The sequence below is a fragment of the Bombus impatiens genome, unplaced genomic scaffold (assembly GCF_000188095.3).
Source record: "Bombus impatiens unplaced genomic scaffold, BIMP_2.2 scf_0064, whole genome shotgun sequence".
Classification (NCBI taxonomy): Eukaryota; Metazoa; Arthropoda; class Insecta; order Hymenoptera; family Apidae; genus Bombus; species Bombus impatiens.
Window position 1 is genome coordinate 2,234,821 of NT_176483.1, and position 10,789 is coordinate 2,245,609.

The 10,789-nt window shown below is 28.0% G+C and overlaps 2 protein-coding genes across 5 annotated transcripts in view; one reads left to right on the forward strand and one right to left on the reverse strand.

Moving 5' to 3' along the window:
• The first annotated feature begins 81 nt into the window (after positions 1 to 81).
• The window catches only part of LOC100742287 (DNA-directed RNA polymerase I subunit RPA2), a 13,907-nt gene continuing 3,199 nt past the window's right edge, over positions 82 to 10,789 (forward strand). The window contains exons 1-12 of one of the 2 annotated variants that reach the window (XM_033324771.1): positions 82 to 99; positions 5,843 to 6,175; positions 6,240 to 6,479; positions 6,552 to 6,874; positions 6,940 to 7,199; positions 7,275 to 7,517; positions 7,725 to 8,002; positions 8,065 to 8,262; positions 8,350 to 8,457; positions 8,863 to 9,039; positions 10,147 to 10,361; positions 10,441 to 10,579. In XM_033324771.1, the coding sequence (XP_033180662.1) occupies positions 5,888 to 6,175; positions 6,240 to 6,479; positions 6,552 to 6,874; positions 6,940 to 7,199; positions 7,275 to 7,517; positions 7,725 to 8,002; positions 8,065 to 8,262; positions 8,350 to 8,457; positions 8,863 to 9,039; positions 10,147 to 10,361; positions 10,441 to 10,579 (2,469 nt within the window). In that variant the 5' untranslated portion in view covers positions 82 to 99; positions 5,843 to 5,887. Of the gene's footprint in view, positions 100 to 5,684; positions 5,754 to 5,842; positions 6,176 to 6,239; positions 6,480 to 6,551; positions 6,875 to 6,939; positions 7,200 to 7,274; positions 7,518 to 7,724; positions 8,003 to 8,064; positions 8,263 to 8,349; positions 8,458 to 8,862; positions 9,040 to 10,146; positions 10,362 to 10,440; positions 10,580 to 10,789 lie in introns of those variants that run through there. The other variant, XM_003485611.3, reaches the window with a different exon arrangement.
• Positions 1,120 to 5,631, reverse strand: LOC100746324 (HAUS augmin-like complex subunit 3). Of its 3 annotated transcripts, XM_033324775.1 has the most exons (10): positions 5,037 to 5,631; positions 3,910 to 4,128; positions 3,418 to 3,604; positions 2,640 to 2,860; positions 2,435 to 2,563; positions 2,333 to 2,348; positions 2,009 to 2,218; positions 1,716 to 1,942; positions 1,476 to 1,644; positions 1,120 to 1,385 (listed from the first exon to the last, which is right to left on the reverse strand). In XM_033324775.1, the coding sequence occupies exons 1-10, from the start codon at positions 5,324 to 5,326 to the stop codon at positions 1,227 to 1,229; spliced, it is 1,827 nt and encodes a 608-aa protein (XP_033180666.1). In that variant the 5' UTR covers positions 5,327 to 5,631; the 3' UTR covers positions 1,120 to 1,226. The 3 variants fall into 3 exon arrangements, with proteins under 3 accessions (XP_033180666.1, XP_003485691.2, XP_012249520.1); XM_003485643.4 differs by having other exon boundaries at positions 2,009 to 2,348; XM_012394097.3 differs by lacking the exon at positions 5,037 to 5,631 and adding an exon at positions 4,466 to 4,678 and having other exon boundaries at positions 2,009 to 2,348.

A 10,789-nucleotide genomic window follows, 5' to 3' on the forward strand; every position in this document is an offset into this window, starting at 1 on the left:
CTACGTGCATTTATTTACAGCCAGTAACTCACTAATTTTAACGAATCATAGATAGAAGCCAATATGGCGTCAAAGTAATTGGTAAAATACCCTAAAAATGTAAGTCAATTTTACATAATCATAACTCTTAAATCAGTGAGTTTCTCACCTTAAAACTTGTATTTTCGAATTTTACATGTCATAAACTACAAGATTGTAAAAACGGTCAGTAGTTTTTGATCCCTTGAAGTAAAGTTTATCCAATAAGTTATTTCGTTTCTAGGATAAAAAATTTAAAAAATCACATGTTTTAATACCATCATTCATACTCGTACTTCTATTTGTTTCACAGTACAGGTGCTGCACCATGCAGCCAAGTGTTGAGTTTAATTGACATTAGCATGTACAAGAACCTATGTATTTAAATTTAAAGTTGGAGATCTGCCCTGTTTAATTGCATACTAGCATATACAAGAACTTATTTAATTGTACGGTTCTACGGAAAAGTTTGTATCTACTTTTCTATCCGATTTTTTTTTTTTTTTTTGAATATTCTTTGTACAATCGTCAACATGGACAAACGTCGAAGTAAAACTACGCGAGTTTGGCATTACCGAATCTACAAAACGTGCTGTAAACATGACTATCTTGAATTCGTTTTTAGCATTTTCTTGCACAATAAAGTAATTGACGATTGGTTCTTGTCTATGCTAGTGTACAATCAAACAGGGTAGATCCCCAATGTTATAGGTTCTTATATATGCTAACGTAGATTAAACTCAGCACTTGCCCGTATGGTGCAGCACTAATCCGGGAACAAATAGGTCCATAAGCGTGAGCACTCTAATTTCCTCTTTGATATCATAAATATATATACATAGGTACAGTTATTAGTGATTCCAATGCTTGTATACGAACGATTTGATATATCTTATAGGGAATGATAATAAATAAAAAAATTGGTAGATTTTTATTTCAATTATTTATTTCCATTTCAATTTGCATTAGTTTCTATAAATTCTATTATCATTTATTAAAAACTAATACACAAGTTATATAAATTTTAGATAATAAGATTAAATATTATACACTTCACAATTAAATATTTTTAGCATATCATTAGAAACATTTTATTGAAATCTATCTGGCAGTGTATTTAATATAACTTAATTTATCAAAATCTTTCTAATGATACATTATAATATTTATAATATTTATTGTATGGCTATATTTATAATAGTAGTAAATTACAGTGAATCATTTAATTCCTTTTTAAGTGCATCATCGAAGCAAGATCTCTTTGTCACAGTTTTCAATTGTTTATATGTTTTTCTTAATGTATCAGGATCGATTAGAAATCGTTGCCAAAGAATAGCCTTTTCTCGCTCGAAGTTTGTATCTGCCTTCTACAATGAAAGATTTAAAATATTATACAAATAAGATAATATATATACAAAACAAATATATATATACATATATATTATTTATCAATTTACCAATCGTTCTTTCATTTGATTTCTGATCTTTGTCAAATCGTTTTGTATCTTTTGTATATTATTGAGTGCTTCACTGTGATTTATTTCAATATCATAAGAAATTGGTTTATATGTATGTGTCGGTCCTTTCTCAACTTCCTTTAAATATTGCGAATTTATATCATTTTCCCTAAATTATAACAATTTAATACTTATTGTACCCATTATAATGGTAAATATTGGTAAAAAATTAATACTTACAATATTTCTAATTTATTAACTTTTGAATTTAAATAAGTTTTCAATAGGTTTTTTTTTTTAATTTTATTTCCATCTATGAGATCATTATACTTTTGCAATGCAGAATTTAATTGATGTGTACTATTGTCACTACATACCATTGAAAAAAAAATTTTGTGAAATGAATTATGTATTTTTGGTGAAGATACAATGGCAGAATACTTGTTTTGCAGTTTCTGCATACTCTCCTACATATAAATGAAATTTCATTACAAACTGAAAATGCATTTGTTTTGTTTTGATAAATGACTTACACATCTTGTAGATGATAGTGAATATTCTGTTGTAAAATAGTGGTAAGCATCAGCTACAAATTCAGAAACATTTTTAAGACACTGAAATTGCACTTCCATCAGCATTCGTAATAAATCAGTGTGCACATGACCATGTTCTCGTGCAAGAAACCGTAAGTTTCTAAGTTTTTCTAAATGATTTTTTGTTCGTATAAGTCTCGTATGAGCATCCTGTTTTAAGATCTTAGTTATTTCCAATTCTGAGAATTGTTGCACTACTTCTGTTAACTGACGTTCTTGTAACAAAGTGATATTTTCTTCTAAAAAATCTCTTTTCCTAGTTACCTTTAAAATTTCTGTTCTAATTTTGATTCATAAATGTAATATTCATTAGAAAATAGATAATGTGCTTAGTAAAATAATTATACTTAAAGAGCTTTCAAGTACCTTAATTCAGAATGTTTGGGTACTTTCATATCTCCTAAATTATATATATCTTCTATATAATTCAACATTGCAATGTATGATTCCTCTTGTACTTTTGCTAGAATTTCTTCTATTTTTGCATTAGTTAAGCTATAAAATAAGCATCTCTTTCAATCAATAAATACAAAGGATATTCGACTTATTAATAGTTATCAATATTAATTACTTTGTTTTACATAATGTCAGTTCCAATAATTTTTCGTTATCCATAGTTTTTTCTTTATTACTGTTAATTAAGGAAACATAATTAGAATCAGTCTTTTGCTCTTCCTCAGATGTATTTCCAAACTGTCGTTTTATATGAACATCTAAGTAATGATTATATAGTTCTATAGTTTTGGTAAAAAGTTTTAGTGGCATTTGAGTCCATAATAATGGTCTTCCTTTCTACAAACACAATATCATTATTATTATTACATATATTACTAATATATATCAGAATGCATCTGAAAGTTATGTACAAACAGACACGAGTTAATTCCTTATAAAGAGATAAGGGAAAAGTATTGAATAAAATTTTAGTTGAGGCTTACAATTAGTTTTTGAGAAAATCGAATTTGAAATTTCGTTCTGTTCCATTATAAATTATTCGAAGTTGGGTAGTACAAGGAACATTATGTAATAATCCTCATATGAAAAATATAAATAGCATTTCCTAATTAAGATATTCTGTTTTTTTCTTATCTTTCATTTACTAGGAATCATCTCATATCCGTTTATACAGAGTGTAACCAAATTATTTGTCATGGCTTTGGTAAGTGATTCTACAACTTTGGATCGGTGGAGATCTCTTAAAAAAATGGGCCACAAAATTGTCCTTAAGCATAATTTTCAAGATCAAATTTGATAAATTACTTTGTTTCACACTATACATAACTTTCAGATGCATCCTGTATATATATTATCATAATATAAATTATGAAGATATTTTACAAATTACTCACATTTTCGGCTGCGTCTGCGTAAACGTTCACAAGGAACTCAACTTCTTCAAAAAATTGATGATTCTGAGTATCGAACTTTTTCATAATTATGGAACATTCTTCATATGCTCTATTAGCTTTAATATTTTCTCTATCCAAAGATTCTTCTTCCTTTTCTATTGTTTCATCTAATTCAATTTCTAATTTTCTGCAATAATGTATTACTTTATATAATAATATTAATCTTATGTATGTGCAGAGCTAAAAATCATAGTGACCTAAATCAATATGTTGCTATTTTTTATAAAATAGTGTCCCATGTTTAATGTTGTAAAAAGCTAATTATGCTTTTTCAAGTTATGAAAATATATTACAATAGGAAATAAAATTATAACTTAAGTACTTATAAAATTAAAGCGATTATACTGTTAAGACTTTAAATATGTAATTAAATTTACATTTAATCTAAGGTAATATATGTACATAAATAGAAACACATAATGATCATATTACTTTAAATTTTGAATCCCACTTTGCAATGTATAAATATAATTTTTGTCTTCCTTATATGAATTCTTCACTATTTCATATTCTGCAAACAAATCGTCGATATTTGTGTCATCGAAAAAAATGATTTTCAATAAATCAGGATAATCTTTAGTATTTTCCTCTAATGCATGATCTAATTCTGAACCTTCTACCCATTCATTCATTTCTTGGAGTTTATTTTTTCTGAAACACAAATTATTGAAATTTACTTTTAATTGAACTTAAAAAAGAAGTTTTTGGTAATAGTGAGCAATTTGGTCAGTATCTCCAATTTTTTGCATACTATAATGTGTTGAAGGGGGTTGTTTAGAAAGCCAAACTATAATTTAAAAAATGTCGCAAACAATTATAAGTATTTTTAATTTTAGGTTAAAACTAATCTTAATCCTATCTGTATAAGCGCGAATTAAGTGAAAGGAAATATAAACAATAAACACTTAAAAAGGAAGCTTAATATTTATTTAAAAAATAGTCAAATAACAAAAAAATAACAAGTGAAAAAATGAAACTTCGTAGTCGCCTGCATTGTTGTCGGTGTCTAGCTTATTTGTACTCCTTGGGTTAGAGTTAGGTTTAGATTTAGTGAACGAATCGCGAAATACAAATGACAAGATTCAATATTCAGTTTGGGTTAGATTTAAGTTAGGTTTAGTTTTAGTTTAAAATTAAAAGTATTTATAATTGTTTGCAGCAGTTTTTTAAATGATATTTTCCCTTTTTAAAGAGCATCTTTCAACACATTACAACAGCATGGAAAAAATTAAAGATACCGATCAAGTCGTTCACTATTATGAAGCTTTATGTTATTGTAACGTAAATAAAATTTCAATATTTATTATATCATAAATGAACAAAGAAAATCTTCTAAATCAAGGTTTGAGAAAAATATTTTTCACAAAGAATGTAAACTATTCATTATATATTTAAAATATTTTATTTTCAAAGTACAAAAATATGGTATATATTATATTATTTTATTTTGTTTCTAAAACCTAAATTCATAATTTTAACTTTCATTCACATATATATACGAATGAAATTAGTAGATTTTAAATGGATTAAAAGGCTTAAAAATATTCGAAGTAACTTACATTTGAACATCCTCGTTTGAAAGAACGTTGACATTATTTACATTTTCGCAGAACCATTTTAAAAATGGTTGTAGCGAAGGTTTGTCGCAAATTTTATCTAATATTTCTGGTGTAACAACGTTCGAAAGTTCCGAACGTAAATTTCGAACTTTATCATACAGAACTTTACCAGATACGTCCATGATCACGATCAGGAACACGATTATATGTATGTCAAGTCTGGACAGTCGTATACATACACTGTACATATGGTCTTGATACTTATATACCGATGGTATAGAAGAAATCATCCGAAAATTTAGTCGTGAAAAATCGTCTACATTGAAGAAAAGAAGGTGCTTGTTCTGTGCACGTTTGGCATGCTGAATATCTTAAATAGAGACACAGACACTCTACTCATCTTTGTTGATCTTTCATATTGATTTTTCATTACTAGACACGACTTAATTTTCGGATAGCAATAGCAAGACAGCAATTCATGTAAAATAAAATCTTAAATAACCGCTAAATCCATAACAATATCATTGTAGATTTTGTACTATGTATGTAAGTTGGTAGCAGTGCAACATAAGCGTGGATACTTACGTAGTGTATATTTATTTTATTTTATTTTAAACATTTTGTGTTATAATTTGGAAAAATATAGAAATGTTGATTGAACCGAAATTGACAAATACGTCAACAAATTTCGGCAAACCTCCAGAAAAGCAGAATCCTGTAAATATCTATTTTTCTTTTACGATTACTATAACCATAAATATGATTTAAAAATATTAAGTTTAATTAAATTTCTTTATATATTTCAGTTGTTGCAGAGCTTAGGTGCTCCGCACATAGATTCTTTTAATTATATGCTAGAAGATGGCCTGTCTGAGGCAGTTAGAGACAATCCACTTGTTTATATTCATCTGCCAAATGAAGACAAAATAGCATTATGGATCGACGATGTATCTATTCATCAACCAAGTATTCCATCTGGCGCAATTGGGGTGAAGAATCATAAAATCTATCCTACAGAATGTAGACAACGAGGATGTACTTATAAAGGAAAGATAATAGTCAAATTAGGATGGTCTATCAATAATAAAGTGCAAGAGACGCTTGAAAGGGATTTAGGAGAAATTCCAATTATGATTAAAGTATGTAATATAGTTATGCAAAATAAATTGCTCAGTTATATTTTATTTGCATTTAATGTTACAGTCTAATAGATGTCATTTAAGTAAGATGAGTCCTAAAGATTTAGTTGCTCATGGAGAACATGAACAAGAATGGGGTGGATATTTCATCATTAAAGGCCTTGAGAGGATTATAAGAATGTTATTAATGACAAGGAGGAATTATCCTATTGCTATTAGAAGATCAGGCTGGAAAGCTCGTGGCATACAATTTAGCGATCTTGGGTTGCTATTAAGAAGTGTACGAGATGATAATACTACAGCTGTATGTGTTCCAAATCCAGTTAAATTTTTTATAAATTAAAACTATGTTACTATATTATTATATGCTTTACAGAATAATACTTTGCATTATGTAACTGATGGCTCAGCAAAATTAATGTTTTCATATAGGAAAGTTTTATACTATGTTCCATTGATCTTGATGTTAAAATGCTTGGTTGATGTTTCGGACATTTTTATTTATAGTGCATTAACAGCTGGATGTGAAGATGATTTATATTACAAAGGTTGTATTTTAAATATGCTAAGAGCTGTACATGAACAAGGTTTAAATAGTCATGAAGAATGCAAAGCTTATATAGGGAGAATGTTTAGAATAAAACTTTTTGAATTACCTTATGATGCTACTGATATTGATGTTTGTGACTTCATAATTAAGTAAGTTTAATTAATACACTGAGAAATATAAATTAATTTATGTTATTAACATATATCATTTTTAGGCATTGTATAGCAATTCATCTTCATGATCCACTGGATAAATTTTATTTACTCGCATTTATGACAAAAAAGCTATTTGCTCTTGCAAATAATAAATGTGCCGTAGAAGGTGCTGATGCTGTGATGATGCAGGAATGTTTACTGGGTGGTCATTTATATTTGCAAGTATTGAAAGAAAGATTATATAGTTGGTTGACTGGCCTTAAAATGGGTATTTTGAAACGTGCAAGGAGTGCTGGTAATAGGTACACCTTAAATGTGCGTAAGTATTTTCAAAAACTAATTTAAAGATTATAAATCTATATCACAATTATAATTGTTTTGCATATGTACATAGAGGAAATGCTAAATGCAATGAAACATGGAAATTCGCTGGAATTACAAATGGAAAATTTTTTATCTACTGGAAATTTAAGATCACCAACAGGTTTAGGATTGATGCAAAATACAGGTCTTACAATTGTCGCTGAAAATATTAATAGAATGCGATACATGAGCCATTTTCGTGCAATACACAGAGGTTCCTTTTTCCAAGAAATGAGGACCACAGAAGCTAGACAATTATTGCCAGATGCATGGGGTAATATTTTAGTATATTAAGTTGTTTCAAAAATTTCTTTCGTTTTATAAGATGCACAACATTTTGTTTTATATTACTTTATTGAATTATGTACGATCCAGTTTGTTCTATTACTACAGTAATATTTGTTTATTAACTTGTAATATTTAAACAAATTTTGCTTTATTAATATAAGAATAATAATAATAATTTGTTGTAATATTATAGGTTTCATTTGTCCTGTACATACACCTGATGGTGCACCTTGTGGTCTTCTTAATCATTTAACAATGAATTGCATCATTACGAAACATACTAATCCGAAATTGAAAGCTAATGTTCCCATCATACTAATGGATCTTGGAATGATTCCACTGTCAATTGCTGACAACTGGAAAAAATCTTACATTGTAATATTGGATGGAAAATTAATAGGATTAATAGACGATAATATAATTTCAAGAGTAACAGACAAGCTACGATTGCTTAAAATAAAAGGCCAAGAGGTAACTTCGTAATTTCCTAATTCAGCACGACAAACCTTTTTTCTTTTATTATTTATATTTAGGTTCCGTGTACGATGGAGATAGCACTGGTGCCAAAAAAAAATGTACCAGCACAATATCCAGGATTATATTTATTTACAAATCCAGCTCGTATGATGAGACCAGTAATGAATTTAGCTGCCAAAAAGGTGGAATATATAGGAACATTTGAACAGATTTATTTAAATATCTGTGTTACACCTGAAGAAGCCTATGAAGGGGTAATATATTATTTTTCTCATTTTTCCAAACTAATTTTTTTTGCTTTGCTATTTATTTATTTATGAAAACGTTATTTACTATTGCAGTTGACATCACATCAAGAATTATCAAAAACGGCTTTCTTAAGTAATTTAGCAAGTCTTATCCCAATGCCAGATTGTAATCAAAGTCCACGAAATATGTATCAATGTCAGGTAAAATTATGCAGAAAGTTCGCAATTGTTTATGACCTATTAACAAACTTTTATAAAGAATATTTTTTTAATGTTTTCATTAAACAAATGTTAACAAAGAATGACATGTTAGTGAGCATTTGTTACTAATTTATGAATAGCATCATTTCCTACGATGATAGTTCTTTATTTCCATAGAAATAAAGTTTGAGATATCAAGGCATTCATAAAGTTTAGTAAAATGAGCATTTATGTTTATAACATAATCATTAACTACTATTTATATTATTAATTACTGAAGGGGTTTGTAAATATGTATTTCTAGTATGCTCTGTGTATATACAGCTTAAGATTTTTTACAAATCTTTTTTGCTTGAAAGTAATAAATTTGCAAACTTTCAAATAATAAATTCCGCTGTTTTTCAGATGGGTAAACAAACAATGGGCACTCCATGCCATACATGGCAATTACAATCTGAAACTAAATTATATAGGTTGCAAACACCTGCAACACCACTCTTTCGACCAGTGCATTATGATGAAATTAATCTTGATGATTTTGCTATGGGTACTAATGCAATTGTTGCCGTTATTTCTTACACAGTAAGTACAACCGAATATATATGTTAATTTTTAGATTGGTATGTATGAAACATATATATATATTCTAAATATTAGAATTATATATTATATTTTAATTGTCTTGTTTAATTGGAAATGGTAAAATATCTTTCGAGGGATTAAAGTTATAAAAAAGACTGTTTTTACGAAAGTTATTTAGCATATAGGGGGACATTAGCTAATCTAAATAATGTTTCAAAAGTGTAATAATGGGGGAGGTATTAAAGTTGAGCTAGGTTTTTTGAACAAAATCCTGTACTTTTTTTATTCATAGTATGATGGCGCTCTAAGGATCTAATTTATGACATTCTACTACGTGGATTGATATCATGTTGTGATACAAATAGAAAACTGCATTTTCCATTTAAAAAAATGAACTTGACTGTAATACCTCCTCCACTAACAGACTTACAAAAAAATTATCTACATCACTTAATATCCTCTTATATACCAAACAACTTTTGTAAGAATAATATTTTGGTAATTTCAATTCCTCAAGAGATGTTCCATATTTCCCAGTTAAACGAAGCACCCTCTACATATATATAGAATTCTGTTTTTTCAATGAGATTAAATTTGGAAAAAGTGACTTTGGAAAAAGTGAATTTGGAAAAATTTGGAAAATGTTGGTGAAAAGCAATAACATAACTCTCAATTGCCTCTTTTTGTAACAGAGAATTAATTGAAAATATACCAGTATAGATACATATACTGTAGTTGCTAAATTTACCATTTAGGAAAATTATATACATACATAATGATAGAAGAGTTCAATCTTGGTTCATGAAATTTAAAGGTTTAACTTTTCATTACAAAATAAAGTAAGGGCGAGACTGGAAAATATATTATTGACAATCATATTTTAAGAAAAATGTTTTAGTTCTGAAATATAGATGACATTTATGTATCTTAAATAATGAAATTAATTAAAAGAGACAAGTATATAAAATTATACAAAAAGTACTTTGATTAAATATGTGATATTTTGAAGAAGCTTTTAAATCGCTGCAAAGATGAAAGTTTTATTTGAGGAAACATTTTGTATTGACCGGTCTAATAATTTTTAAACACCTTTACTTATTTTGTTAGGGGTATGATATGGAAGACGCGATGATCATAAACAAAGCAGCGCACGATAGAGGTTTTGCACATGGATTGATTTATAAATCTGAATTCGTAGATTTGAAAGATCAGAAAAGTTATTTTGCAAGGAATCCTGATAAACCTGATCTTGCAGAAAAATTAGACGTCGATGGCCTTCCTATTTTAGGTACAATGATTTCAGAAGGTGATGTCTATTATTGGTAAGTTTTATTCATAAAATTATTAACGTTTTCAATAATCTTTTATTTTATTTGATATGAAATACATCTTTTTTAATAGCTATTATGATGCAGATCAATCAACATATGTTACTGGTAAATATCATGGAAAGGAGGATGCTTATGTTGATACTGTAAAACTTTGTGGAACATTACATAGTCATATTCCACGTAGAGCTTGTATCACTTTTCGTATTCCAGTAAGTAAAATATCAATTTATATCTCTTGAATTGATGTTCTTTGAAAATTGGATGTCAATGTCCAAATGATATACGTTACAGTACACACGTAATTAGGAAAAGTTTGTTATTATTTTGTTGGTTTTGCATTTATCTTTCTTATTACCTTGCATTCTCATTTAATTATCTAAACATATCCAACCCCCCCCCCCCCCCACACACACACCTCC